Source organism: Drosophila montana, unplaced genomic scaffold (genome assembly GCF_035044405.1).
Source record: "Drosophila montana isolate Dmon_TW-CO22-7 unplaced genomic scaffold, ASM3504440v1 contig_402_1, whole genome shotgun sequence".
Lineage (NCBI taxonomy): Eukaryota > Metazoa > Arthropoda > Insecta > Diptera > Drosophilidae > Drosophila > Drosophila montana.
In genome coordinates this window covers 1475526-1500776 of record NW_026998739.1, presented here as the reverse complement: position 1 = coordinate 1500776, position 25251 = coordinate 1475526, and the positions used below count along the sequence as shown (strand labels likewise).

The window sequence follows — 25251 nt, the reverse complement described above, 5'->3', positions numbered from 1 at the left end:
ACACACACACACACACACACATACGCAGAGGCTGGGTAACAGCTAAGAAAAACCGCAGAAAATGCTATACAGCTATACCGGGTAAGCTGGCCAAGATGAAGTTCGCTGCACAATGAGATTTATTTATCGTGATTGTGCGCTTAATTGAAAATTGTTTGAAAGGCCGCACATGACGCGGCTACTTGAGAGCGCAACAGGAATCGTTGCTAGCTGCCAGTCGGTAGTTCCAAGTTGACTCTCATATATCAATGTGACCCATCTGAGTGCTCTATGGCTCTTGGACTGTCATGCTTAACGGTATTTTTAGCAGAAACACACACGTATTGACATACATTTTGTGCTTTTTTTTTACTACTTTTTTTTGGTGGGCCAAGGGGTTATGGGATGTACGAGGAGTCCTGCTCCTGCGAGCGACTTTTACGGACAATTTGTCAACGACATGGACAATGATAGCAACAGAAATTGTTGCCAGTTGTAAAATTAAAATGTCAAAGCCGACAACAACCACAACAACAACAACGACAAGAACAACCGGGTAGAGAAGCCCACCCAGGACATCCAACCAAGTGCGGGGCCACCATGAATGGAATCCATCAACCACCCGTGGAGCAAAGGCCCCCAGCTGGCAGTTGTCAAGCAACGCAGCAACGCTCGTATTCAATCAGTTTTCAAATGCGACGAGAGAACAACGCATATTTCTTAGGGAGGATGGTGTAGCAGGGGCTTGGGTGCAGGGCGGTATCCACTTAGCCTCGGGAGGTTTCGCATGGTTGGCATATGCCATGATATGATCATTTCTAAAATAAGCTCCCATCTTGGGCATATTAAATCTGAAGTTTCTAACACATTTTATGGCAAAAACTAAAAAACCTCTTCATAACTAAGAGCTGGGTGAGGTGAGGTGAAGGCACTTTACCAAATTAATTGGATTAGCTGTGATTAAGAAGTACACTAAAGATAAATTAAGACTGAAACGTCAACCAGCTTCCAAGAAGTTGAGAATATTGAGATATTTTTAAAAGAATATATATGCGATTTTCCTTAAAATATTTACAGAACTCTGTGAACTATTTGTAGCACAACTTTAACTAAATTAATCAGCAAGTCCCATACACAGAATATTTATATTAGCAAACAAGATTAAATATTACTAATCATTGGGACAATAATACTAAATAATAATATATACAATTGTCTTAAGCTCTTTAAAAACTTTTTGTAACAAAATTTTGACTCAACCAATTTACAAATGATACAAAGCTTAAAATGAAAAATTGTGCGAAATTAAATTTAAAACTAAAAACCAGAAAAGACATTTAAATAATTTTTCTATTACCTGTATCTTTAAAAGGTTGACCTTTTATTTGTTTACTTTTACAGCACTAACATCAAACCTTTAAGATTTTTGCAACACTGGAAAAATTTGCTAAAAGTTCTTAAAAATGGAGATGGAACACCTCATAAAATTAATATGCTAGACCGTTTTCTATCCTTAATGAATCATTAACATATACAGCACTGTTATAAGACTTTTTAGGACGTTTACAACACTAAAAGTGTTTAGAAATGGACATAGAGTACCTCAAAAAAGTAGTATGTTACACAGTTTTCTATTCTTTAAAATTTTTAACTTATACAGCACTGTTATAAGACTTTTGAAGACGTTTAAAGCACTAGAGAAGCCAACTAAATCACTTATCTACAAACTGCTCTTAGGAATGCTCATGGAGTACCTCATTAAAATAGTATTTTTTTTTAATCTTATGCAACACTGCTCTAAGACAACTAATTCCACTTCTGATTGCATCATTTTGTTATTTCGTTGCCAAGCTACGGAGCTCTTAACTAGCCAACCTGCTGCCTTAACCAGCAACATATGTTTTCAGCCATCAGGCAAAAACACAGAGTACCACCCTAATGAGAAAGAGCCACCCACACACCCTTCAGCTCTACGGGGGGTTGCGCACAATTCCATCAGTAACAATAACACAAAATACTTTGCAAAAGGAGCGCTCGATGGCATCCTTGACAAGTCGCCTACACCACCCGTTGGCACACGTTGGATTCGCTGTAATGTAATGTGTTCCCCTGCCTAGCTCCCCGTCTCAAACCCACAAGCATTTTATTTTCTGCGTACGGTTTTTTTCCAAATTGTTGTACTTTGATGTTTGTTTTTATGTTTTTGACTTGTTGCATTTGCAGTTGATATTTTGAGTTAGGATTTGATAAATAGCATCAATTCATCTCGTGGTATAAATTTTAATCAATGAAACATAAAACCCGAAAACGACGTGTACATATGTGTAATACACAAAATAGACCCCATTCCAGTGAGTTGCTCGAGTGTAAAATACCCTGTAACTACTGTGTGGTTGCAGAAAAATGTTTAATTAAGAAAGCTTCAATAGTACCCGACACTATCAGTAGTTTTTTTTTTATAAAATTTTATAAATAATCATTTATTTCATCATTTATAAAATCATTTAAGAAAAACATTTAAAATATATTTTTTTAAGCATTTGTTTAAATAAAAATTCACGTCTAATGTTAGAAGCTTGAAATTTTGTTATGTGAACATCCTGGAGTTTACGTAATTAATATTTAATTTGATCAATTTTATAAAATATAAAATAAGCGAAATAGCAAAGCCCTCGAGAAATAGTCGGGGACAAATAATCCTATGACTTAACTATAACATCCCAACAAAAATAAATATGCCTTGCAGTTTGATCAAGGGGTGTTAATATAGCGTATGTTTATACTTAAAAGGTACTACTATACATGCTACATTTAAAGTCAGGAAATCAGGTTAATGCCTCGTCGGGCAGTTAAAACCGTAGCCGGATGATTTTCTGGCCGAGCGACTAAACGTGTGAATTTTATGAGCTGGCTGAAATTTTAAGGGGCTTTCAATTTAATGGGCCAATGCGATGCGTTAAGAACACCAGACCAGGTGAAATAAATTGCAGAATTCCAGAAATGCATGCAAAAAAGATTGTACAGAGATGCTGGCTGAGAAGACTCGGGTTTATTTATTGTTCGATGCTTTATGACAATATCCTTTGTGCGGTATTTTCCGGTTTTGCCTACAGTCGCACCAGGTGTCGACGACTGCATGCGTCAATTACTTAATTTTAATGGCTTTTATTATGCACTCGCACACACGAGAAAGTCTAAAAGGCCAACACACACACACAAACACACACACACACACACTCACACGCACATACGCCCATAAACAACGCCCGCCGTGTGGGCCATTAAAAATAAATAAAAGCCAATGAAGTCAAGTTGGAAAAGCCACTGGCCATGGAACTACTTAGTCGAGTGCAAAGGACAAGGAACAATAACAATTTGGCAAGAAAAACTGAAGCAAGCGAAATAAGAATGTAAGGATAGGGAAAAAATGCCGAGTTTGGTCAAAATATCTTGATAGACATATAAGTTTTCCATACAAAAACATTCGTTTCGATCGATCGGGCTTATGGCAGCTATATGATATAGTGGTCCGATATATATTTAGGGAGCATAGTTATCCTTACAATCCCAAAGTTGGTTGAGAAATCTTGACAAAACAACAAAGTTTTTTATACAAGAATTGAATTTCGGCCGATCGTTCCTATGGTAGCTATATGATATAGTGGTCCAATGTTAATTAGATTTGGTATATATATGAGGAGCATAGTGAAGCTAATAAATGCCCGGCAAGATATCTTGATAAATAAAAAAGTTTTCCATACAAGACCTATTTTTTGACCGATCGTTCTCATGGCAGCTTTAGGATATATTGGTCCGATCCGGCTGGTTCTGACATATGTACTGCCTGCAGCACAAAGACGGACATATAAAAAGTTTCATTTTTAAAATTCCTTCTACAAGAGTATTAAAATTGGAGCATTCCAATCAAAATTAAGCAACTCCAGAAACTGAATAATTATTCTTTCTAATCAGATCGTAATCTTGATTTTTTTTCAATTAAAACGGGCATGGTCCAAAGTAAAACAGAGTAAACGGTGCATAATTAAAGGAAACTATCTAACTATTGGTAAATATAGATCAGGAGATACATGTATACATGTATGTATAAATCAGATCAAACTTATATATTGTTACAATAATTTGAAATTGATCTGATATTAATTAGCAAATTTATAAAGCTGTTAAAATAACCATAAAATATTAAATTAGTATTAAGCCTAAAACTAAAATAAAATAATCTACAATTAACGAGAATATTATAGTTGATAACTATTTAAATAATCTCTTTATATCAAATTATTTGTCCTGATTTTGTTGGCACGGGCAAGACCGATGAATACCCGCTAGTTTATAAATAATTTTGAGTCATGGATATGAAGCCGTTTCCAAATTGCAGTACTTATTATAAAGTATTAACAAGAAAATATAGGTTTTTTAATTTTTTTAATATGGAACATCTTGAAAAAGTGCAGTTATATGACCAAAGCATTATTGCAATATTTTTAATTTTTTAATTTAATTAATTAATTATACATTTGCATAGGACAAATTTTATTTCTGAATAATTTAAATTAACAACGCCTAAATAATTTGTAAGCCCCTGAAAAACATAATCGTTCTTTTAAATTCTGCTATTTTTATGGTGATAGCTGATAAACTTTTTTAATAAAAATATATCTTACGCTAATTAAAATATTGTAAAACTATATGAAAAATATTAATGCAAACATTACAAAATGTTCAAAAAAATTAATTATTTGCTAGTTTTAAAAAATTGATATAATTATGATAATTGAATGTTAAATAAAGAAAAAACCGGCATGCGCACACTTAAATATATATTTATAACATATATAACATTAATATACATATATATATATATATATTTGATAATATTCTAATCAAAGAAAATATTTATTAGTTTTGATTAATTGATATTAACTATGCATATATTTTGTTATTTAATTGCTGTATGTTTAATAAGCTAGTTTAATTAATCAATCACTTACAATAAATGTTTTAGTTAAATAGAATAATATTTCAAGACAGATTTAAACTATGCAACAGGTGGCAGTAGGCCCTATCTAAATGAGCCCAATCAGAATTGCTAATTGACGCATTGTAAGAAGAAAATTAAAATAAAATAGGTATGTATATATATATCTATTTATATATATAAAAACTCACCTGCATAGCTAAACAGAAAATTCACGCCAAATGGGGCTGGCGATTTGGTTACTTGGATGGTATTTGGTGCGAGTCCGAGTTTGAGTGGCTTTATATCTATCCACTTGTTGCTAACTGCCGCCTGCCAACTGCGCGTGTGTTGTAGTTGTATAGATTTTGTTTATGACGCCCCAACAACAAATAAACAAAACGCAGGTGTCGTGTGAGGCTTTTCTCGTTGTTGTTGTTGTTGTTGCCAGTGTTGCTGTTGTTGTTGGTAAATTATTACAGCGCGACGAAGACGCAGAATACGAAAAAAAACACACGCACACAAACGAACGCGCACACATATACACAACTACAGGCACACTTTCAATTACGCACTAACCGTAACAATTGTATAAACTTCATGTAAAAACTTAAGCTTGGATTGCACTTGGAATTTGTTTATGAAATTGAATGGTTATTGTTGTTGTTGTCACAGGCAGCAGCAACAAAAACAAACAGCTGCACACTCTTGCTGTTTGGCGGTATGGTGAGTATGCGCATCCCGAAAACCATGCTCATGATTCATTTTTCATAGCATTTACACGATATCTTTTAGAAATTTGAACACATAACACGCAATTTAGCACTTTAAAAAGCCTAATTTAATGGTAAGCAACAGCACAAAATATTAATAACAATAAAAAGTACAGCGTTTAATAACACTAGCTTAACACTTGCCAGCACTGAATGCGTTCACAACTGTTGCGCCCAGCTGAGTGTGGCTACCTACATAGCTGTGCGCACTGGCAGACATCGCCACCACGCAAATACCGATAGCTGCTTTTATATTAAATTGAAAAAAGGTAAAATTCCTAAATAATTTTCTAAATAATTTTTAAAATGATTAAACACGATTTACCCAAATCTAAAATGCATAATATGTATGCATTAGATAAAAAGAAACTGCTCATTCGAAAAAAATCACTTTGAATAATATTTACTTTTACTTCACAACTTTTAAGCAGCTGTTCTATTTACAACGCTTCGCAACACTAATTCACACGGTGTGTGGAATTTAGTTGCCTTTTGCGGCTTTTATTTGCCTGGAACTGGAATACAATTGCTGCCCCTCGCATTTAAGATGAGCGAGTTTCAAACATGGCTCAACGATCAACTCCGGCTGCTTAACACAGATGAAAGTGTATTTGGTGCGTACATAATTGGCATTTTGGAGGGCGAGGAGGAAACGCAAGATGAAAAAATAGAAGCACTCGAGGGCATACTCAGCGGGACAGGCGTAAGCTTAACCTTTTTTCCAGTTATAAACCTTATTATAGAGCAGCTAACTCTTGCAGGCATCCAACACTGAGGAGCTGGTGGCCAGCATATTGCAGAAGTGGCTGCAGAGCCATCCCAGTGCCGATGAGCCGCCGAAAAAAGGTCTGGACATTGATGTGAATGCACAACTAGCCAAGCTGCTTGAACAACAGAAGCTGCAACCTGCCGCCAAAGAGCGTGAATACACCGATGAGGAGCTGCGCATTAAGCAACAGATACTGGCTCAATATTCACAGGTTTAATTTGGTTGAAAAACTAAAAAGAGCAACTCGAACTAATTGTTCTGTCTGGTCCCAACCTTAGACTGCCGTCAGCGAGGAGGAACACGAGGATACCGATGGCGAAAGCGTTGAACCCAGCGGATCAGGCGTCGTGGCACCGAACACCAACAAGACGGACGTCGCCAATCTGGCCAAGGAGAAGCGCGAGCAGGCGCGCCTAGAAAGTGCGGCCAAAAAACAGAAGGACAAAGAAGATCGCGAGAAGCAAAAGCAGCTGCGCGAGGAAAAGAAAGAGAAACGCAAAACCGTCAAAGGCGAACGTCGCCGGTAACCGGCCTAAAACCCGTCTGCCAAACACCCTCAGCACAGATCAGTGCAAATTTTTGCTGTCTCCCAGAGACATTAAATCGAAAACAAAAACAAAACCTCTATGAATTCAGTCAAAATAATACTTATATACATACAATTTGTATTGCAATCGAACTACCAAAGTATCAAATTGTAATTATTATATCAATGTATTTTGTTGCGAATTGAGTTGATATTTCAAACTGTTTTTACTAAATTCAATTTAAATAGCAATCGCATTTTTAATTCAATTTCTAATGCTAACTTGACCTTCTAAGTAACTTCTAGGAATGATGTTTAGAACCCATTTTATATATAATTAATAGTAGTTAATAGTGTTTCAATTTATGGATCATCATCCTCCTCGTTTTCATCCTGGTCTTTGTCAGATCCCGGCTCCTGATCACCTGCGCCATCATTATTGTCATTCTCATCATTGTCCGCGGCGCTTTGACTTTGTTCATTTTCCGCCTGTAGCTCTGCAGATAGATTTTTAATAGCCTCTATATCATCTAACTCTATTCGCCTATTGTTAGGATCCAAGCAATTGACTTTGACATCTATGAAATCACTAATGTGTTGCTCATCCCAGCTTGAATACTGAAAAAGAAGATTAAATACAAACGATTTATTTCCAAACAATTCCTATAGGAAACAGATTTTATATTAGTTTGATTTGTTACGAATTTGTAGATACGCATATTAAGAGAATATTGAAATGATCAAGGCTAGCTTGAAAACTTATATTAAAGCCGATTATTCCTATACGTATGAAATTGTATAGCAAAATTAATAAATACCAAATTTTCTCAAGCTATCTAAGGTTAAAAAAGTTCATAAAGGAACTTAATTTTTGCCTATATTGTATAATGTGAGAAATTATTGACCTGACTATTTATAGTGATATATTTTGTACAAAATTATTCCTTCATCTACAGGATACATATCCCTCATAACAGATTATTCCCAACTATACTGTATACGAATTCTGGTCTATGCAATACTTCGTCCTTAGATACTGTTAATAATAAATATATAATGTTGGATCTCCCCTCCTGACGCCTCGTACATTGTACTTATAAAATTTATATAGAAAAGGAATTTCAAATAAAATAGACCTTACCACAGAGCTGGAAGTAAAAAGCAACTGTTGCTCCTGCGGCTTGGCCGCATCCTGCGACGTTTTGACGCGCAAATATTTTTGCAATAGATTCGTTTGCTCATCCTTGCGCCACAGGCACAGCCGACTGTTCTGCAGCCAATCCTTGTCCATTAGATCCCGCTTATTAATCAACAAATCCTGTTGGGTTAATTTAATGAACTGTTTCTTGGGCGGCAGACTCTGCATTCGCTTCGATGTGGAAGTGCTTGCCGCAGCGGGATTATCGAAATCGTCATCGCTGGGATCCGTGTCCAGCTCATCGTCATCCTCATCGACGGACTCAAAGTCCTCATCGCTCACCTTAGACAGAGTGGCACGTCTCTTGGTTTTGGATGCAGCCGATGTGGCTGCCTTGCGCTTGCGTCCTACGCCGCCAGCATCGCCGCCGCCGCCGCTGCTGCTGTTGCCATTGGCACGTGATTGTTTCTGTTGGCGCTTCTTGTTGGGCCGCCAATCCTCCTCGGAGTCATCGTCGTCGGGACTGTAATCCTCCTCGTCGGAGTCCAAATCAAACGTGGTGGTCACCAGTTCGGTGCGACTACGCATTTTACACCTGAAACTGACAGAAATTCTCTATCCTGTATTTTCTCTAGCGCTGACTGCGGCTGCTGCGTCGCAAAGCTGACTGAAAATTGTTGTTGTTGAGACTCCGCACAAATCGTTCGGGAAAATTGCAATACATCTTCTCAGAAGCGTCCATGTTGGGGGTTGTTTTGCCTGGTCTCCGGACTCTCAGCTTCTTTCCAAAAGCTTTTTGTGCCTGAAAGCTTGCGGCAGCGTTGCATTCGTCAGGGGATTTTCTGCACATTGAGCTTTTATTACTTTCCTTTGTAAGATACAAGCTGAACTTCGAATTAAAATGCAGCATCAAAAAAGCTTTCAATAAGAGAAAACTCAAAACCGTAAAGGTTAATTAAAGTGAACTTGATATTAAGCACCAACAAAAAAAGTTTCTTAAACAAAAACTGATTGCTTGCAAGATACTCCCCAAAAACTATAGATTGTGTGCCATATTAATAAGATTTTGCTTATATGATATTATTATTATTATCTATGTTTAGCTCACTTTGAGAACGCAATTATTTTTCAAAAATATTTCGCTAATAAATAACACAATATCTCATAATTTTAAATAGCTATAAAAAATTTGATATTTTTATATCTATATCGACAATAATTTTTATTTTATTGTTTTTCAGGCAGTTATTTGAGACATTGCTTTGATTTTGCCAAAATAAGCGAAGTATTTTGGCAAAATTTGTATGCCCCTCTAAAAGGGGCATAAACATATGCGATAAGTATAAAGAAATTTTAAGAAATTTGTAATTGCATTGGAATAACCTACTAGATGAAGTGCTCTACAATGACTACCGGGCTTTTCTGAGTACTTGTATACAAATATCATAAAAGCGTCTTTAAAATTGCCTAATAATATTGAAACTTTTGCAATACTCAGCATATTCGAACTTCATCAGTTTTTCTCATGCTCTCGCTGTGCTTGCCTTTGTGAGATGTGTCCAGTTCCAGCAGACGCTGTCGGAATTCACGCATACGCTTAACGCTCAGATCAGGCGGCGTCTGTGGACGTGAGTTTTTGGTGCTTCTTTTTTGTTCTGCAGGTGTATTGTCATTTTGAAGATCCCGACGACGCTGACGCAGTTCACGCATGCGCTGAGCACTTGATTTGGGTGTAGTTCTTATACGCGGAATCTCGCTTGATTTGTTTTCGCTATTTTTAGCAGGCGTCTGGACATTTTCCGGTTGCAGCAGACGCGAATGGAGCTCACTGCTTTTTTGGGTACTTGTTTTACTGGCCGGCAGTTTAATAGGCTGCTCTAAATTCATGAGACGCTGACGCAGATCCTGCATACGCTGCCTATTCGGCGGATGAGTTGCACTGTCGGCTTTCCTGCGGCGTTGTCGCATTTCACGCATTCGCTGTGCGCTGGATTTAGGTGGAGGTAACGAACGTGGATCAGCAGCTGATCTTTTGCTGGGCTTGATGGCCATGTCGAGTTTCAGAAGACGCTGATGCAGCTCACGCACAATAATGCGGCGATTATTTGATTTCACTACGGCAGGCAATTGATGTGAGGCTTGTGCCCGTTGGGACACAGTGTACTTGCCGCTTACAGCTGGAATTGATGTACTTACAAAATATATAAAATACGCTTTCGGATTTAGGTAATCATATTTACCATGCTCTACCGACTGCAGCTTCTGTTGTGCTTCTTCATATTCCATCTTAATCTCCCTGTTAACACCCGGTTCTATTTTTATGGGTCCTATGTCCATTTCAGTTACTTCTAACTTTTCCATGTCCAAATTCGTTGCTGTGTTAACTTTGCTAGCATTGCAATGCTTGGGTTCATTGTATTTATCTTCATTGTTAGCTTCCGTGTGCTCCTTTTTAATGCAGCTCACATCTATAAGTTGTTCCATTTTAAAATAATCCTTGCCGTAGTTTTAAATAACACAACAAAATTACTTCGTGTTGTTTATAAAAAACAGCTGTAGCTAGGGATGGAACATTCGGCAAATTCACTCTTTCATGCGATAGTCATCTCTATGGAGCCAAAAGAACCATCTCTAAAGAGCGCAATAAGCACTATTTGAACGACTTGCTATCTTATCACAATTTAATCCTTTTTATATTTTCAAAATTAGTATTTGTTCTATTTCTGCTCCTTTTTCTTACTCTCTTCATTAACATTTCCTGTAGTTATTGTTTATCGACCCTTTTATTTCGTTTATCTTTCGTTTTTTTTTATACTTCCACACGCATATAGAAGATATTTTCGACCCAATAAGTTATATATTCTTGATCTGCATCAACAGTCGAGCAGATTTAGCCCAGTCCATCCATCTGTTATTTTGAAAACTACCTTCGCAGTTTAAAAGCTTTCATCATAAGACTTTGCAAAGGTCCATAAACTTCCATAAGTCTCAACCGGCCAGATCGGACTACTATATCACATAGCTGCCATAGATATTAATAAAATTATTTTGTCAACTTCAAATTGCAGTATTTTATTAAACAGTAATCAAGTCTAACATATTCACTATTCGTTTTTTTAGCTACGTATTTTTAAACTTATGTAAATGCACCCTAAAACCTTTATTTATATTATTAATATTTACATAGATGTTTTGGTCTATAGCTTTTTTGTCATTTAGTTGGATTTAAATTGTGTCATTAACATTTACTTTTTTGGTTTTAGTTTTTAATTTTTTATTTATTCTATCCTTGGCGTGCAGAAAATGCTGTTGGCAAATTTTGTTAATATCAACATCCGTGGCATAACTGAATCTTAAAAATCCAATTTCTGTGAAAGTTTCAAGTTATACGAGAATTATAAAATATATCATTTTAAATAGAAAACTTACCTTTAATGACATTAAAGGTGGAGAAGCTTTGGAAACTGGGTTTGTCATTGGTGCCACACCAAGTTATATTGGTGGATACTTCATCCGATAATATTCGCCGCAAAGCCAGTCTAGTAAATGCTGAGAGATCGCTTCCACCAACTCGCAGCAGAAAGTTTTTCTATTAAATAAAATTGATTATTTTAAAAAATTTAAATTTTTTTTTAAATAACCCACCAGATTTACGCGAAGATCATTTTCCACTAAGAGTTTTTGATCAAATTCCTGAAATTTCGCGAGCGTAGGCAGCGGCAGAGTTGGCAAAAGATTTGATTCACCCTCTGTTACGGGTAGAGCTCTTAACTGGCTGACTTCGTTTCTTAGATTTATGATTTCTTCGGTTAGTGTATTGAACATTCTTTGGTAAGTTTCATTCATAGTTCGTATTTCGTTTAAGATTTGATTAAATGCATGGCCAGCTGAAATATTCGTTGCTGCTCCTGTTAAAAGGATTATCAGACGAATAATATATATTATTTAATTTTGAATATTATATTATTATACATATGTATATTAAAATATTACCTTGAGTTGCCAAATTTGGAATTTGTGCATCTATGCGTTGTGAATTTGCGGGTATTGAACTTTCTAAAATGAACATAAGCAAGCTTTAGTAGAGTTATCGACTAAGAGTTATTAAGTATATATTATATATTATATATTATATTATATATATATATATTATACATTTATTTAACACCTCTTAAATCTTTTTAACACATCACAAATACATTTTTTTGTATAAATTTAACAGCTTATAATATATAATTATTTATATTCTTAAATTCAATTCAGCAGTCCAGCTTATTTCTTGGAAAGCTTCTCGCAGCTCATTTTCTGCGGATTTGCCACCTGGATTTGGTTTTGACGCTAAACAAAATATTTAATATGCATAAATATTTATAATATGCAATATTTAAGTACGTTACCTATCGGGACGCCATAAAAATTGGGAACGTTTATAAGCGCCTTCTTGTTGTGTACCCCCTGCACATTGTACGCTTGTGTGATGTTATCTGAGACCATGTGACGCAATCCTTTGAGGATGCGATAGGGCTCTATAAATAGATATTATAGCGTTCACCTGTAATTGAAATATGTTTGTTTTATGCAAGTAAAATTCGCATACGTGTTAATTAATCTTACATAATCATCGGAGGTCTCGTTATTTATTTCTGCTCTTATCAACAGCAGTTCCTCTTCCGTTTGTGTAGAAAACTTGCTCTGCAATTGAAGCTCCTCGGCCTGTTGTTGCAACAGCTGACCCAGCATCACCTGTTGCTCGGCAAGCGGCTGCAGCAGAAGCTGCAATTTTCCTATAAATACAATTTAAATAAATAATCTATATAAATGACAAATTATATAAGAGGCCGGCATCCCACCTTCGGGGACAGCTTTCTTCTGTTGCATGGCTTCTAAAAAAAATAAATTTATTAGAAATTATTTTCAAATAATATATGATTTTGGTACTTACCTTTCATTTCATCCGCTTTCTTCTCCAACCTATTGAAATTCACGAAACAAATACATAAACACTTTTTCGACTTGAATAAATGGTTTAAATGGTGGCTTGGAAGGAAAAAATTGTAATATTTAAGAAGCTAATACCACGGTGCAGGCCAAAATAAAGTAAAGTTATAACTCCCGTTTTTATGATACTTATCCAAGCCACCTTGTTATACATATTTACGAGTCAATTGTTGAAAAGTTTTCACTCTTTCTTACTTTTAATTAAAAACACACGGTCCGCGAAATAATTGTGATATATATGTGTAAAACATGTGGTTTTATTGCTTTCTACAGTTTCCTTAAGCACGAACTACAATGAAAATTAAAAATATAAAATATTACATACATATGTATATACATATACACATACATATATGTATTTATGTATATAAATATATATACATACCTACAATTAACGGAGTCTGCCATTGTAAGCTCATTTGATTAATACAATATCATATAACTGTAAAATAAAAGTACTTACGCTAACGTCTCTAATAAATATTTTTTTAAATTTATATGTTTGTACAAAATTTATTAATTATTGTGAAGCCTTTTGCGCAGTCCAACTCACACACACACAGTTACTCTCTTAAGATTAATGGAGAGGGAGAGAGAGCTGCCCGGCTGTTGTGCATAAGGAATACGCAAAAAACGACTATCATTCATTTTTCTTTCGTGCTTCATTTCTGCTTTTTCTTCTTATTATTTGTGTGAGATTATATTACGGCCCTAGTTTTTAATTTATATCGCAATTAACGTGAAAACAAAGCTCGATTACTTTGTGTTTTAGTTCGCGTGATAAAATTCGTGAAAGTGATCGCTAATAATTTAAAGATTTAAGTTTTCTTTTAATCATTCACCTCGACCAAAATAACAAAATATATTCTGTGAGTTAACGCGTATTTTTTGCTTAAGAGAGTTTCTATCGTTGTAATCGAATATGCGGTGTGCTTAACGTTAACTAAAGTTTAATATTGCAAAAAAGAAGTTGCTAATATTCCATCAATTTTAACACGCACATAAATCAGCGCATAGGAAGAATACGAACAGGCAGCAGCAGGTACGTACATACTTTCATTTATACTTATGTATGTACATATATATATACGTACTTAGTTTAAAGTAGTTTTCTTTACTGGCTAAAGCCTTATGGGGAGTGTCAAATAAGCAACCTCTTACCTTCTTTCAATCTGTAAGACATAAAATATGTTTTAAAACAAGTTCATAGATTTGTATTATATATTTATGGCTCACAAGGTTTGTGACCGCTGCATTTCGTGGGACGCCGTGGTGTCCATTTCCATTGCCCCACGTCCCTGTCCTATCTTCGTGGGTTCTACATCAATATTATTTGCTGTTAATTGCTCTGTTGCTTCCTCCACACATACGTTCGGCTCCGGTTTTATTTCATTGCTTTCCCATTGCTCAGATACAATGTATTCACAATAGCCGTTCTCATATTCCTTTTTAATGCTTTTCGGGCTCACAATTGATTCCATTGTGGGAATATATGCCGGCAGTAGTTGTATGTAAACAAACTGTAGTTTTCATTTATTCGATATGGAACAATAATAAGATTAGCGATGGTATAATGCTTAAGTGCCGGTTACAGCAAGTACTTTAAAGTATTTAGCAGCAGCTATCGGCAAGATACTCACGAAATTTAAAAAATAAATTTAAATGTGGGCTATTCTCAGATTACTTTAATTTTATTATTTTTTTTTATATATCGATTATATAGATATATATGTCTTTATATACATTATTTCCTAATAGTTTTAATTTATGGTCTTAATATTATTTATAATAATGTACAAAGCTTTAGATACAGCTAAAATTCGAGTTAAATATTGTTTTTGTATATGTACGTAACTTAGTACAATTTTAGCTGGCCCTTTTTTTGATTTTGCGAGATCGACTTTTATGGATCCTGTTTTTGTTGATTTTATACGCAGATCTGATATTAATAACAAATTCTTCACGAGTCTCCAAGTCAGATGCTTCTATAATAAAAATAAGATATCATATAAACAAAATTTAATTTTTTTAAATTTTACCAAAAAGACCAGTTATGAAATGTTCATAAACTTTAATTGGCTTCTTGTTTTGAATGCCATCGTAATTGTATGAAAGAATCAATTTTTCACTAAATATCTTTGAAAAATTCTCTGTAATATTGGCGCAAAGAAGTTTTCGCATGTGCATTATCTGAAAAGCAGAACGTAAATTATTGTTTATTAAATGACATTTTCTTATATCTTTAGAACACTTACAATATTTGGTTTCTGCTCAGTTTGCAGCTGCTCTTCTAGGTATTTCAGATTTTCTTCATCTTGAAGTGGAAAAAGGTCTGCAAATTTGTCAGTTGTTAGGCCAAGATTCATTTTTAATAGAACACTCATTTCGGCCATTGTTTTCTTTAGATCGCAGTGCTCTTGCAATATGTGATCTTGTTTAAGCAAAACATTTTGCAGCTTTTTATTAACATTTCGTAGCTCAATTCTCATATTAAGTAGTTCGTCAATCACGGAGTCTGTGAAATATGTAAAATCATGTAAACATTGTTATGTTGTTGTTAAATTATTTTAAAAGAAATCCCACTTATGTTTAATTAAACTAACCTGGATTTTCAGTAATATACAGTACTATGCTACAGCTAAGATGACCCAAAAAAAATTTCCAATTAGTTTGATTGCTTAAGTCAAGTATTTTGCTCAATACGCACCTGCCGATTTAGTAAGCATATTATATCATTCCTTTATAATTAATATATCCTTTAATAAGGAAACTGTAATGTATTTCACATTCTCTTAATTTTTATTTCACTTTCACTTTAATTTTGAAAACAATATAAAAGAATTTCAACAACAAAGAAAATTTAAACGACTTTTAACAATTTTGTGTTCCTTGCAAAAATGTTTTCTATATGGGGATGGAATTGAATAATACTGCCAGCTGGTATTCGCCAAGTCTCAAGCCTTGTTTACTTTGTTGTTATTCGATGGGATCGTCATATATAAACTACAATCCTGAGGCTAGTTATTACTTTGTTTGATTGAACAGAACATTTTTCCGATTTTCCTATAAAGCATTTAAGTCTGACGTTGGTAAATCTCGATCCATGGTAAGACTCGGATTTAGTCTTGAAAAACAAAAATTTTAAAACATACCCTTATTATCAACCAATCTTGCTTATGGCAGCTATTTGATATCGTGCTCTGACCCAACATAAGGACGAGCGTTTACAAAGGTTCATTACAACTGAGACTAATTTACAAAGAAAAAGAAAATCGGGCATGGTCTAAGCGTTGGATACTCTCTATAAGAACTTTTAGAATATGAAAACTTAAGCAAAAACCGAACTTCAATCCTTGACAGCCCTGATGGCTCTCTGATTTGAAGTTAACATAATAACAATGCAGTTAAGTCCGAATTGTCCATATTGCCCAATAATAAGACTACGAAAGGGGAAACAATTTTTGCTTCCTAAGTAGCCTGTGCACCTCTTACCTTTCGTCAACCTGTAAGCCATAGAGACGATTTGCGGTTAAAAAGCGGGCTAAAGCTAAGATTTAATATTGCTTACTTGTTTTGTGGCTGCGTCATTTCGTTGATTCCTTCGTTGAGCGTGTTTATCGCCTCATTGGTCACAAAAAATTGATTCTTAACCGGACCAATATCGCAGTCATTGTAGGACAAAGGATCATCATTTTCGTCCTCGCCCGCAATCGGTTCCATTTTAATGTTGCCTACATTATAGCCGCGACCATGATCAGGTACAATGAAGTCTTCGTCGATTATTTCCGTTTTAAGTCTTTTTTCGCTTTGTTCCATACCTGCTAACGAGATCAAAATCAAAACAAAATTATTTGCTATCAAACAGCTGCCATTAGAGATGGTATGATATTGTCAGTTATTCTTGTCGCAGCTATCGCATATAGTCACCACATTCAAAAGCAGCGAATACACTATCGATTAGCTACTCGTCGTGATTATCGATACGGCACAACTATCGTTGCAATTTCAGTCGGTCATCAGCAAGTCTTATGCTATTTAGTTCTTTATTCTATAACGTTTCTTCCCGCCGCTGAAAATCAACGTTAATTTAACTCTTCATCATTTATTTTTGATCTTCTTCAACTTTACGACTTTCTTACTGTATATGAGAGAGGTACCAGTATGAGTGCTGATTTAAAAACAGAATTGAATAAGCTGACAAACGTGGAACACGTGGCGACGCAGCTATACGCCAAAATTAAGGATTCTAAGCTGGAAGAGAATTTGCCTTTTGGGGATCATAACGATGATGATTTGACCAAGCTGCAAGTCGAAAATACGAAACTCAAACACCGCTACGCTATAATTAAAAAAAGTATTTTAAGCTTACAGTCACAGACCACTTCTGAAATGCAATACGATGATACTTTTGCCATTACGGAACATTTGGAAAAAGTTTTTGCACAAGCAATAGCCACAGCCTATCCACGCTTCTCCAAGGTTCCAGTAATTATTGCAGCTGTGAATGCGTCCCCCAAATTCGGAGATTACCAGTGCAATAATGCCATGGGATTATCCAAGAAAATGAAAGATGAAGGCATCAATAAGTCTCCACGTGATATTGGCCTAGAGATCCAGAGATGCTGTCCGGCATCCCCAATTATAGAGAAGATCGAAGTGGCCGGTCCTGGTTTCGTTAACATTTTTCTCAGCAAGGAATTCGCGGTGAGCTCCTTAACCCGTATGTTGCGTGAGGGCGTTAAGCCGCCAAAGGTGCCAAGGAAGCGCATCCTAGTCGATTTCTCTTCGCCAAACATAGCAAAGCAGATGCACGTCGGCCATTTACGCTCCACAATAATTGGCGAGTCAATTTGCCGGCTACTAGAGTTTTTGCAGCACGATGTTATACGCATAAATCATCTGGGCGATTGGGGTACGCAATTTGGCATGCTAATAGCACATCTGGAAGACTGCTTTCCCAATTTTCTGAACGAAAGCCCACCCATCGGAGATCTACAGGAATTTTATAAGGAATCCAAGAAGCGTTTTGATGCCGATGAAAGTTTCAAGAAACGGGCCTACAACCGCGTCGTTACTCTGCAAAGCGGCGAGCCCGCAGCAACGAAAGCCTGGCAACAAATATGTGATGTGTCGCGTAAGGAATTTCAGAAAATTTATAATCGCTTAGATGTGACAATCCAAGAACGCGGCGAATCATATTATCAGTCACGCATGTTGACGGTAGTTGAGTTTCTGCGGAATAAGGGTTTGCTGGAGCTAGACGACGGCCGGGAAATCATGTGGCCGGATGTTAATAAGAGTGGAATTCCTTTGACAATTGTAAAATCTGATGGGGGCTTTACATACGATACTTCGGATATGGCAGCTATAAGGTGTCGGCTTGAAGAAGACCGCGCCACTTGGCTAATTTATGTCGTGGACGCCGGTCAAAGCACTCATTTTAATGGAATTTTTAAGGCCGCAGAGCGGTCTGGCATTTTAAATCCGAATATTCATCGTGTCGATCACGTGCAGTTCGGAGTGGTATTAGGTGAGGATGGTAAAAAGTTTAAAACACGATCGGGTGATACTGTGAAGCTGTCCGATCTGCTTGATGAGGGATTGAAGTACTCCTTGAAGCAGTTACAGGAAAGGGGTCGTGACCAAATACTGACACCTAAAGAGTTGGTCGAAGCTCAAGAAGCGGTCGCATACGGTTGTATCAAGTACACGGATCTGTGCCATAACCGTATTAGCGATTATATATTTTCATTTGATAAAATGCTCGATGATCGTGGAAATACCGCGGTATATTTGTTATATACATATACACGCATCTGCTCGATTGCTCGCAACTCTGGTGAAGATTTCAGCAATCTGGGTGAGATTTTAGATAAATTCAAAATTGTTTTGGAACACGAAAAAGAATGGAAACTCGTGAAAACCCTGCTCAAATTGCATGATGTTTTAATGAAGTGTGCAAATGGCCTATTTCTGCACTTTCTTTGTGAGTTTTGTTATGAGGTCTGCACTGTGTTTGCCGAGTTCTATGACAGTTGCTATTGCATTGAGAAAAATAAGGCTGGCGAAATCACTAAGATTAATCACAGCAGAATTTTAATTTGTGAGGCGACAGCCGCCGTTTTGCGAACATGTTTTCATATATTGGGCCTAAAACCTGTTGCTAAAATTTAATACAGGCGGCGTTTTTTAAAAAAATGCTTTATTGAGCTGTATGCTAAATGATATGTATCTAACGAAACAATTAATAAACTACTCGGATTTTTCCAAAAACAATTCGCTTTATTTTTGTTGCTTGCATTCTTGATGTGAATCTTATATGTCTAAACAAAAATTTAAAAATTCGAATTATTTTATTCTATAATTAAACACAATTTATTTATAAAGCCCAGTTTTGGAGGCGTATGTTAAAATACAGTTTCGTAAATGTACTCAAATATACAAATTTAAAAACATTGCAATAAATATATTTATTTCCATAGAAAGATTTATTTTTCAGGCAAAGCTAATATTTTTTATATTTATAGATTTTCTCTACTATATTTGAAGCATTATAATCCACAAAATTTTCTGTATGGTCAAAAAACTTCCTTTGTTTGGCAAACAATAAAAACGATTATAATTTTGGAACAATTCTTATTTCTAAGAGTTCTTAGTTTGATGTAAAAGATCTCCACCAATTTTCAGACCGTCAGGCTGGATTATGTGCAATTGAAATTCTTATCTATATAATTTGATTGCTACTTTAAAATATTTAAGCGCTTAACCAAAGCTTTGCGATTTCTAGTAGATCATAGATTATTTCATAAATTTGTATATTTTTATTTTCCATATTTGTATTTTAATTCCAATATACGTAACTCATGCTCATTTGCTAGCTTTTGATAATCCAACTGTAGTTGGCCTTGTATCTTTCGCTTCTCAATCTCTAGCTTCTTTTCCTCCAGTTTCTTTTTCCATTCAAACCTTTGATACTCCAAATCTAGCTGCCTTTTACGGTACATCCATTTTTGAGATTTAAGACGTTTATTGTCAACGAAAGCGTCTCTTTTCATCGTTTTCTTGACGGAAGCTGCATTATTTGTATTATTTGCCGACGACTCTATTGAAGTATTGTCCAGCTCGCTATGTTCATCGGACATGTCAGAATCGATCGAATCGTCTTGGTGGTCGCTGTCAAGAGTTGTTGCCATTGAATGCTCCTCTTTTTCAGGGCGGAACACATTTGCGAGTCGGTCGTAATAAGGACAAATTTTTAACAATTTTGCTGCAATTAGAAGTCTTGTTAATAGCAGGCAATATAAATGTTATGCAAGTGTTACTTTTTAAAACTCTATCTTCCAGTTTTGCGGCTTCACTGGAACTGCAAAATGCATTGGCCTTATGCAGTAACTTTTTCATATACTGCATTTTACATCTTATTCTGTTCCAATTACAGTCTAAATTCAAATCATTAATTAGTTTATTATAGTAAATCTGTGCCATGGGTTTCTGTGTTTAAGAAATATTAAGATTTTAGGTATTTATTATTATTTTTAATGTATTAATATACTTACTTCAATATTTCGGTGCAACATCATGTACTTTAGCACATTTATTATTACCCCATGCGACCATCTTCTCATTTCAAATATTCTTCTGCGTTTTTGAGCTGGCTCTGAAATTTTAAATAGACAGAATTAAGAATTTTTGTTGTTAGTTTGGAATGTTGGTGGGTAAATGGTAAAGCTCCCATGCCAGTAGTCACTGTCCTTTTCCTTGACAATAAATAATTGCATTGGAAATTGATTTAACAGAATATTTTTAATATTTTTGACAGTTTCAAAAAAAGCAAAATAATATTTATAAGAAGCACTCCAAGGGTTCCATTTATTAAGGCAACAAGAGTGATAGATATGGTTTTATATAAAGACATTATATATAAAGCTTGCAGTCTGTCAATTCTTGTAGTTTGATAATATCGCACCCGTTGCCTTGCAGCATTGTTTTTCTTTCTTAAGATGCTTCTAGGACTATTGATTCCGGTATCCAAACATATTTGCGCACCCCTTTGCACTATTGAATAGCAGGGAGATGTCTTTTATCGTTCTTCCACAGCCTCTGAAGTGAGGATAGACATATCATTCTCTTTGCTATCAAAAGGATTAATTTTGGTATTGGCAGCGATTGGGTTATTTTCGTCGAATATATTGTCCATTTCTTGATAATATTTCCATCTTGTTGTGCCTTCACCAGTTCTTAATTTATCCCTAACTATGGTATATGTATGCTTCAAATTGCGAAACTTTTTGTTCAGCTTTTCCTGGGAAAGTCCTCTAATTCCACGCGTCTCTAGTTTCTCAATTATCCTTGCCCACACATTTTTGTTCTTTATTTTCTGATCACGAAACTCTGCCTTGTATTCGTGATATGATGAGATCAATTGTTCATGATCAATAACTGTGCTTAACGAACTATTTGGATCGCTATATCCTTGCCGTTGGTATTATGATTTGACAAAACGCAAGAAGAATTTTCCTGATACATATATGTATATTCTAGGCATATTAGATCAAACTCTTACCTGTTAGCAATCTGTAACGCATAGAGATGTCATGAGCTCAAAAGTATATTAATTGTTTGAATAATATTTATTTCATACTTGACTGGCAGCTGTTCATTCTGTTGGGGCTCTTCGTTGTCCATTTGCGTTCCCTCACTGACCGCAGCCTCCTCTTCTATTTTATTGCTCACGCATCGGTCTGCCCCATTTTCTATTAATTCACTGTCGGCATAGTCAACCTCCTTCTTTTTAATGCAGACACCGGCTACATTTTCTACCATTTTAAGCTATTTTATTGCCGGCGATTCCTGTTTTGCAATGTAAACAAAGTAAACTAACATCAATAGGAACCAAACAACAGCTGTTATTAGGGATGAAAAAATATTAAAAATATGTATTTGTTTGAAGCATAAAGTTATAAGTGACAAGCAAAATGATTACAGAATATATGGTGGAACTTCTTAAATATTTGCTTGATTTTATTTTTTTAAAATCTATTTAATTTTCTTTATTATTTTTTAAGAATAGCAATCATGTGATATTGTTATTATATTAAAGATTTTACGATATGTCCTAATTCTGATTTTTAAAAACCTTTCTCTCTCTTTACGATATATATCGATAGTTTGGTCTACATCCAATTGCGGCCTGCGACTCACGCGCGGTTACTATTCATTTACCGTTTTTATTGTGAGCGTTGAAAATTTACGCGGCTTAATTGTGTTATTTGTGGGGTCGAATTTTCAATAGGTAATGCAAATTATATGTAAATACGAAAATATCATACATTTTTTTCAAGTGATCAATTAATATATCTAATCAGTGTGTGCGTAAGTACCGGTTATGTGTTTTTTTTTATAAACTAAGAAGAACGCGAATTTGTAATTTGAGTTAAAACAAAGAAGAAAAGCGACAAAGATGTGTGAAACAAGTGCGCGCGGCGGGAAACAAATTGGCGGTTGTGATTAATATAATAACCAGACAGAAGGGCTATCTTCGGCACGCCGAAGATTTAATACTCTTGCAGACCCAACCTTTTCATAATGCTCATAGTGCTTTGCCCGTATCTAAGAAGCACAGGGAAAATAGTTAATGCCGAGTATGGTTAAAATGTCATGAAAAAAAAAGTTTCCATACAACAACTTAATTTCGACCATTCGTTCCTATGGCAGCTATATGATAAAGTGGTCCGATCTTAATAGGATTTTGCATATATATGAGGATTATAGAAAAACTAATAAATGCCGAGTTTGATCAAGATATCTTTATAAGCAAAAATGTTTTTCATGCAAGAACCTACTTTTCGACCGATCGTTCCTATGGTAGCTATATGATTTAGTGGTCCGATCCAGCTGGTTTTGACATATGTACTGCGTGCAACAGAAAGAGGCACTTCTGAAAAGTTTCATAAAGATAGCTTTCAAACTGAGAGAGACTAGTTCGCATAGAAACAGACCGACGGACATGGCTATATCAACTCGCCTGTTGATACTGATCAAGAATATATATACTTTATGGGCTCGGAAATGCCTACTTCTATGCGTTACACATTTCACGACAAAATTATAATACCCTATGCAAGGGTATAAACAGCAAGAGAGCAACAGAAAGTGTCCGTAAATTTTGCGCGATTTTTTTATACAACTTCTAATAAAATTTCGGAAATGTGAAAAGAAAAGTAAATCGAAGAACGTGCTTTGGAGTAGATTTTGTGGAATTCAATCAAGTAACACAAGAGCGCGCGAGCATCAACTTCCAATAAAATGCACTATATGGCGACTGGAAAATCAAAAGTTGTTCAATTGGAGTATTCGTATTGGAATCAACTGAAGCAATAATTAAATAATTTCTCAACATCAAGGTAAATCTTTAGTTCGTTATCATTATAATAAAGTCATCATATGACATCTATTTTTGTGAACGTCGTTATCATGAACATTTTTTCAAATTCGTTTGTTTTTTTGTAATACTTTTTATAATATTTACAAAACGTATATCTCGAATATTCGATATTATTTTAAATCTATATTACTGGATTTACATATTTCTCATACAAAACGTTGATCACTTTTATTCTTTTATCCAGGTCCCTTGGCAATGCTCCTTCTACCTTTGTCAATGCATTTTCTAATACCTGCTTGCTGGCGTTAGGCTCACATTCTATTATGGTTTCAATTTTATTTCTCTCCCGATCACTTTCTTGGTTAAGCCGATCTTTCTCCATACTTTCCAGGGTATGTTCCTTATTGTTTGAGTATTCCAATACTTTCTCACGATTCTTTCGTGCTCTCTCCCTTGTCTTTTCACGGTAATATTCTAAGGGTATGGGGTCATTTTTTAACGCTTCCCTTCCTCGCTTTGGCATTATCCTTCTTTCAGCAAATGGTGCCGTCTAGAAAAGAAAATGATTTAAAAAATTAAGGGAAATATGTAAGAGCTTTCGATAGATATTTTTTTTAATAAAAGCAAAACAAAGATTAACCTTATCTACTGGCTGTAGAGGTTCCTTGTAAGCGCACACGCTGCTCATTACATCAAAGAACCACTTATTCGATTCATACTTTTTACCCGACCCTAATTGTTTATTGTTTAAATACTCAATCTTTCTCTGCACGCGATAGTAGCGGGACCTAATCGAACGGATTTTCTTTTGCATTTGCTGCTTGTCCGCATCAGGATAATATTCCTGATATTTGGCCAGCAGGCATGCACATTGTTCTCTTTTTCTCTTGGGATCACGGTAATCGTCTGAATTAATATCCCACATGCCAGGCGAGGAGCGATATGCCTTAAGAAATTCCTCTAAAAACTTTTGTTCGGCACACTCCTCAGGTCTGTAATACAATATAAATATGTTATTGTGTTATAGTTAAATAAAACCATGGCTTACAGATTTGGTTCACATATCGAGAAATCTTTGCTAAAAATTATAAGAACGGATTACAGGTTTTTTTTATTAGACATTCGAGTAAGGATGGCTCACTTCAAAGAGGATTCTTCGCTGTGCATTGTCTCCGATGTTTCAGCGTCCTCTTGCAGCTCCACTTTTACGGGACCAATATCAATTATATCCATAATTGGATAATCTGTTTTTACCACGCAGGGGTCCACATTACTATCTGAATTTTTTGCGCTCTCCCATTGCTCGGGTAATATTTGTTTTTCTTCGTCCTCATTTCTCGCACTAAAATTCGTCTTGTCAAGGACTTCCATATTTTGTGCCATTCTATCACAGACACTTTTTGTGTTATTTTCTGTTATTCCATTCGGAATTGCTACATTATCCGACTTTAATTTTCTTTTGGCCAGTGATTCGCCTGGAATTCGCTTCGTTTTGATGCTCAACATTAGACTCGCTTGAATTTTTAAATTTTAATTACAGTAAACAAACTAACAAAAAAATATAGACGCGTGCTTGAAACAATAGTTGTTTTTTGGTGATGGTATATGGATTTGAGTGACAGTGACTGTTCACCAATATTTTTATGTAGCAGTTTCTCGAAGCAGTCGCAGTAGTAATTTTGGGCGTTACAATGAAATATTCGTTTGTT

At 35.4% G+C, this 25251-nt stretch overlaps 8 protein-coding genes and 2 long non-coding RNA genes across 13 annotated transcripts in view; 3 read left to right on the top strand and 7 right to left on the bottom strand.

The window, feature by feature from the left end:
* Positions 1 to 5832, bottom strand: part of tai (taiman) — a 123316-nt gene extending 117484 nt beyond the window's left edge. For 2 of the 4 annotated variants that reach the window (XM_064697305.1, XM_064697308.1), the window contains exon 1: positions 5167 to 5832. The gene's annotated coding sequence lies outside the window, so the exon portion shown is untranslated. The remainder of the gene's footprint in view (positions 1 to 5166) is intronic. The other 2 variants (XM_064697309.1, XM_064697310.1) reach the window with 1 other exon arrangement.
* Positions 5833 to 6171: 339 nt separating this feature from the next.
* LOC135439181 (coiled-coil domain-containing protein 43) lies at positions 6172 to 7236 on the top strand. The gene is made up of 3 exons (XM_064697840.1): positions 6172 to 6430; positions 6489 to 6707; positions 6775 to 7236. Exons 1-3 carry the CDS (start codon positions 6275 to 6277, stop codon positions 7021 to 7023), a joined length of 624 nt encoding a protein of 207 aa, XP_064553910.1. The 5' UTR covers positions 6172 to 6274; the 3' UTR covers positions 7024 to 7236.
* An 8-nt stretch (positions 7237 to 7244) lies between these two features.
* On the bottom strand, positions 7245 to 9172 carry LOC135439180 (uncharacterized). Its single transcript, XM_064697839.1, has 2 exons — positions 8164 to 9172; positions 7245 to 7640 (listed from the first exon to the last, which is right to left on the bottom strand). Exons 1-2 carry the CDS (start codon positions 8746 to 8748, stop codon positions 7386 to 7388), a joined length of 840 nt encoding a protein of 279 aa, XP_064553909.1. The 5' UTR covers positions 8749 to 9172; the 3' UTR covers positions 7245 to 7385.
* A 156-nt stretch (positions 9173 to 9328) lies between these two features.
* LOC135439179 (uncharacterized) lies at positions 9329 to 10690 on the bottom strand. Its single transcript, XM_064697838.1, has 2 exons — positions 10401 to 10690; positions 9329 to 10337 (listed from the first exon to the last, which is right to left on the bottom strand). Exons 1-2 carry the CDS (start codon positions 10642 to 10644, stop codon positions 9655 to 9657), a joined length of 927 nt encoding a protein of 308 aa, XP_064553908.1. The 5' UTR covers positions 10645 to 10690; the 3' UTR covers positions 9329 to 9654.
* A 556-nt stretch (positions 10691 to 11246) lies between these two features.
* On the bottom strand, positions 11247 to 14324 carry LOC135438870 (uncharacterized). Its single transcript, XM_064697411.1, has 5 exons — positions 14320 to 14324; positions 12154 to 12216; positions 11806 to 12068; positions 11590 to 11749; positions 11247 to 11528 (listed from the first exon to the last, which is right to left on the bottom strand). Exons 3-5 carry the CDS (start codon positions 12004 to 12006, stop codon positions 11386 to 11388), a joined length of 504 nt encoding a protein of 167 aa, XP_064553481.1. The 5' UTR covers positions 12007 to 12068; positions 12154 to 12216; positions 14320 to 14324; the 3' UTR covers positions 11247 to 11385.
* Positions 14325 to 14893: 569 nt separating this feature from the next.
* On the bottom strand, positions 14894 to 15782 carry LOC135438871 (uncharacterized). The gene is made up of 4 exons (XR_010437946.1): positions 15762 to 15782; positions 15414 to 15673; positions 15198 to 15348; positions 14894 to 15143 (listed from the first exon to the last, which is right to left on the bottom strand). It is a non-coding gene; the product is annotated as an uncharacterized LOC135438871 (long non-coding RNA).
* Positions 15783 to 15936: 154 nt separating this feature from the next.
* On the bottom strand, positions 15937 to 17010 carry LOC135439307 (uncharacterized). The gene is made up of 3 exons (XM_064698014.1): positions 16727 to 17010; positions 16311 to 16661; positions 15937 to 16221 (listed from the first exon to the last, which is right to left on the bottom strand). The coding sequence occupies exons 1-2, from the start codon at positions 16972 to 16974 to the stop codon at positions 16505 to 16507; spliced, it is 405 nt and encodes a 134-aa protein (XP_064554084.1). The 5' UTR covers positions 16975 to 17010; the 3' UTR covers positions 15937 to 16221; positions 16311 to 16504.
* Positions 17011 to 17236: 226 nt separating this feature from the next.
* On the top strand, positions 17237 to 19434 carry ArgRS (arginine--tRNA ligase-like protein). Its single transcript, XM_064697778.1, has one exon. The coding sequence runs from the start codon at positions 17320 to 17322 to the stop codon at positions 19330 to 19332; it is 2013 nt and encodes a 670-aa protein (XP_064553848.1). The 5' UTR covers positions 17237 to 17319; the 3' UTR covers positions 19333 to 19434.
* A 3236-nt stretch (positions 19435 to 22670) lies between these two features.
* LOC135438872 (uncharacterized) overlaps positions 22671 to 25251 on the top strand; it is a 145765-nt gene continuing 143184 nt past the window's right edge. The window contains exon 1 of the long non-coding RNA XR_010437948.1: positions 22671 to 23561. This is a non-coding gene — a long non-coding RNA (uncharacterized LOC135438872). The remainder of the gene's footprint in view (positions 23562 to 25251) is intronic.
* LOC135438868 (uncharacterized) lies at positions 23649 to 25136 on the bottom strand. The gene is made up of 4 exons (XM_064697409.1): positions 24684 to 25136; positions 24591 to 24620; positions 24183 to 24534; positions 23649 to 24092 (listed from the first exon to the last, which is right to left on the bottom strand). The coding sequence occupies exons 1-4, from the start codon at positions 25046 to 25048 to the stop codon at positions 23724 to 23726; spliced, it is 1116 nt and encodes a 371-aa protein (XP_064553479.1). The 5' UTR covers positions 25049 to 25136; the 3' UTR covers positions 23649 to 23723.

What these genes read in the sequence shown, in the direction of transcription:
- LOC135439181 (XM_064697840.1), top strand. Translation starts at nt 6,275, where the DNA reads ATGAGCGAGTTTCAAACATGGCTCAACGATCAACTCCGGCTGCTTAAC. An exon ending in GCATACTCAGCGGGACAGGC is followed by an intron (nt 6,431 to 6,488) that starts GTAAGCTTAACC and finishes TAACTCTTGCAG; the next exon opens with GCATCCAACACTGAGGAGCT. An exon ending in TACTGGCTCAATATTCACAG is followed by an intron (nt 6,708 to 6,774) that starts GTTTAATTTGGT and finishes TCCCAACCTTAG; the next exon opens with ACTGCCGTCAGCGAGGAGGA.
- LOC135439180 (XM_064697839.1), bottom strand. Translation starts at nt 8,748, where the DNA reads ATGCGTAGTCGCACCGAACTGGTGACCACCACGTTTGATTTGGACTCC. An exon ending in TTTTTACTTCCAGCTCTGTG is followed by an intron (nt 7,641 to 8,163) that starts GTAAGGTCTATT and finishes CTTCTTTTTCAG; the next exon opens with TATTCAAGCTGGGATGAGCA.
- LOC135439179 (XM_064697838.1), bottom strand. Translation starts at nt 10,644, where the DNA reads ATGGAACAACTTATAGATGTGAGCTGCATTAAAAAGGAGCACACGGAA. An exon ending in GCTGCAGTCGGTAGAGCATG is followed by an intron (nt 10,338 to 10,400) that starts GTAAATATGATT and finishes CATCAATTCCAG; the next exon opens with CTGTAAGCGGCAAGTACACT.
- LOC135438870 (XM_064697411.1), bottom strand. Translation starts at nt 12,006, where the DNA reads ATGAATGAAACTTACCAAAGAATGTTCAATACACTAACCGAAGAAATC. An exon ending in ATGATCTTCGCGTAAATCTG is followed by an intron (nt 11,750 to 11,805) that starts GTGGGTTATTTA and finishes TTTATTTAATAG; the next exon opens with AAAAACTTTCTGCTGCGAGT. An exon ending in CACCTTTAATGTCATTAAAG is followed by an intron (nt 11,529 to 11,589) that starts GTAAGTTTTCTA and finishes AAACTTTCACAG; the next exon opens with AAATTGGATTTTTAAGATTC.
- LOC135439307 (XM_064698014.1), bottom strand. Translation starts at nt 16,974, where the DNA reads ATGGAACAAAGCGAAAAAAGACTTAAAACGGAAATAATCGACGAAGAC. An exon ending in ATGACGCAGCCACAAAACAA is followed by an intron (nt 16,662 to 16,726) that starts GTAAGCAATATT and finishes TATGGCTTACAG; the next exon opens with GTTGACGAAAGGTAAGAGGT.
- ArgRS (XM_064697778.1), top strand. Translation starts at nt 17,320, where the DNA reads ATGAGTGCTGATTTAAAAACAGAATTGAATAAGCTGACAAACGTGGAA.
- LOC135438868 (XM_064697409.1), bottom strand. Translation starts at nt 25,048, where the DNA reads ATGTTGAGCATCAAAACGAAGCGAATTCCAGGCGAATCACTGGCCAAA. An exon ending in AGCGAAGAATCCTCTTTGAA is followed by an intron (nt 24,621 to 24,683) that starts GTGAGCCATCCT and finishes TATAATTTTTAG; the next exon opens with CAAAGATTTCTCGATATGTG. An exon ending in TCGATATGTGAACCAAATCT is followed by an intron (nt 24,535 to 24,590) that starts GTAAGCCATGGT and finishes ATTGTATTACAG; the next exon opens with ACCTGAGGAGTGTGCCGAAC.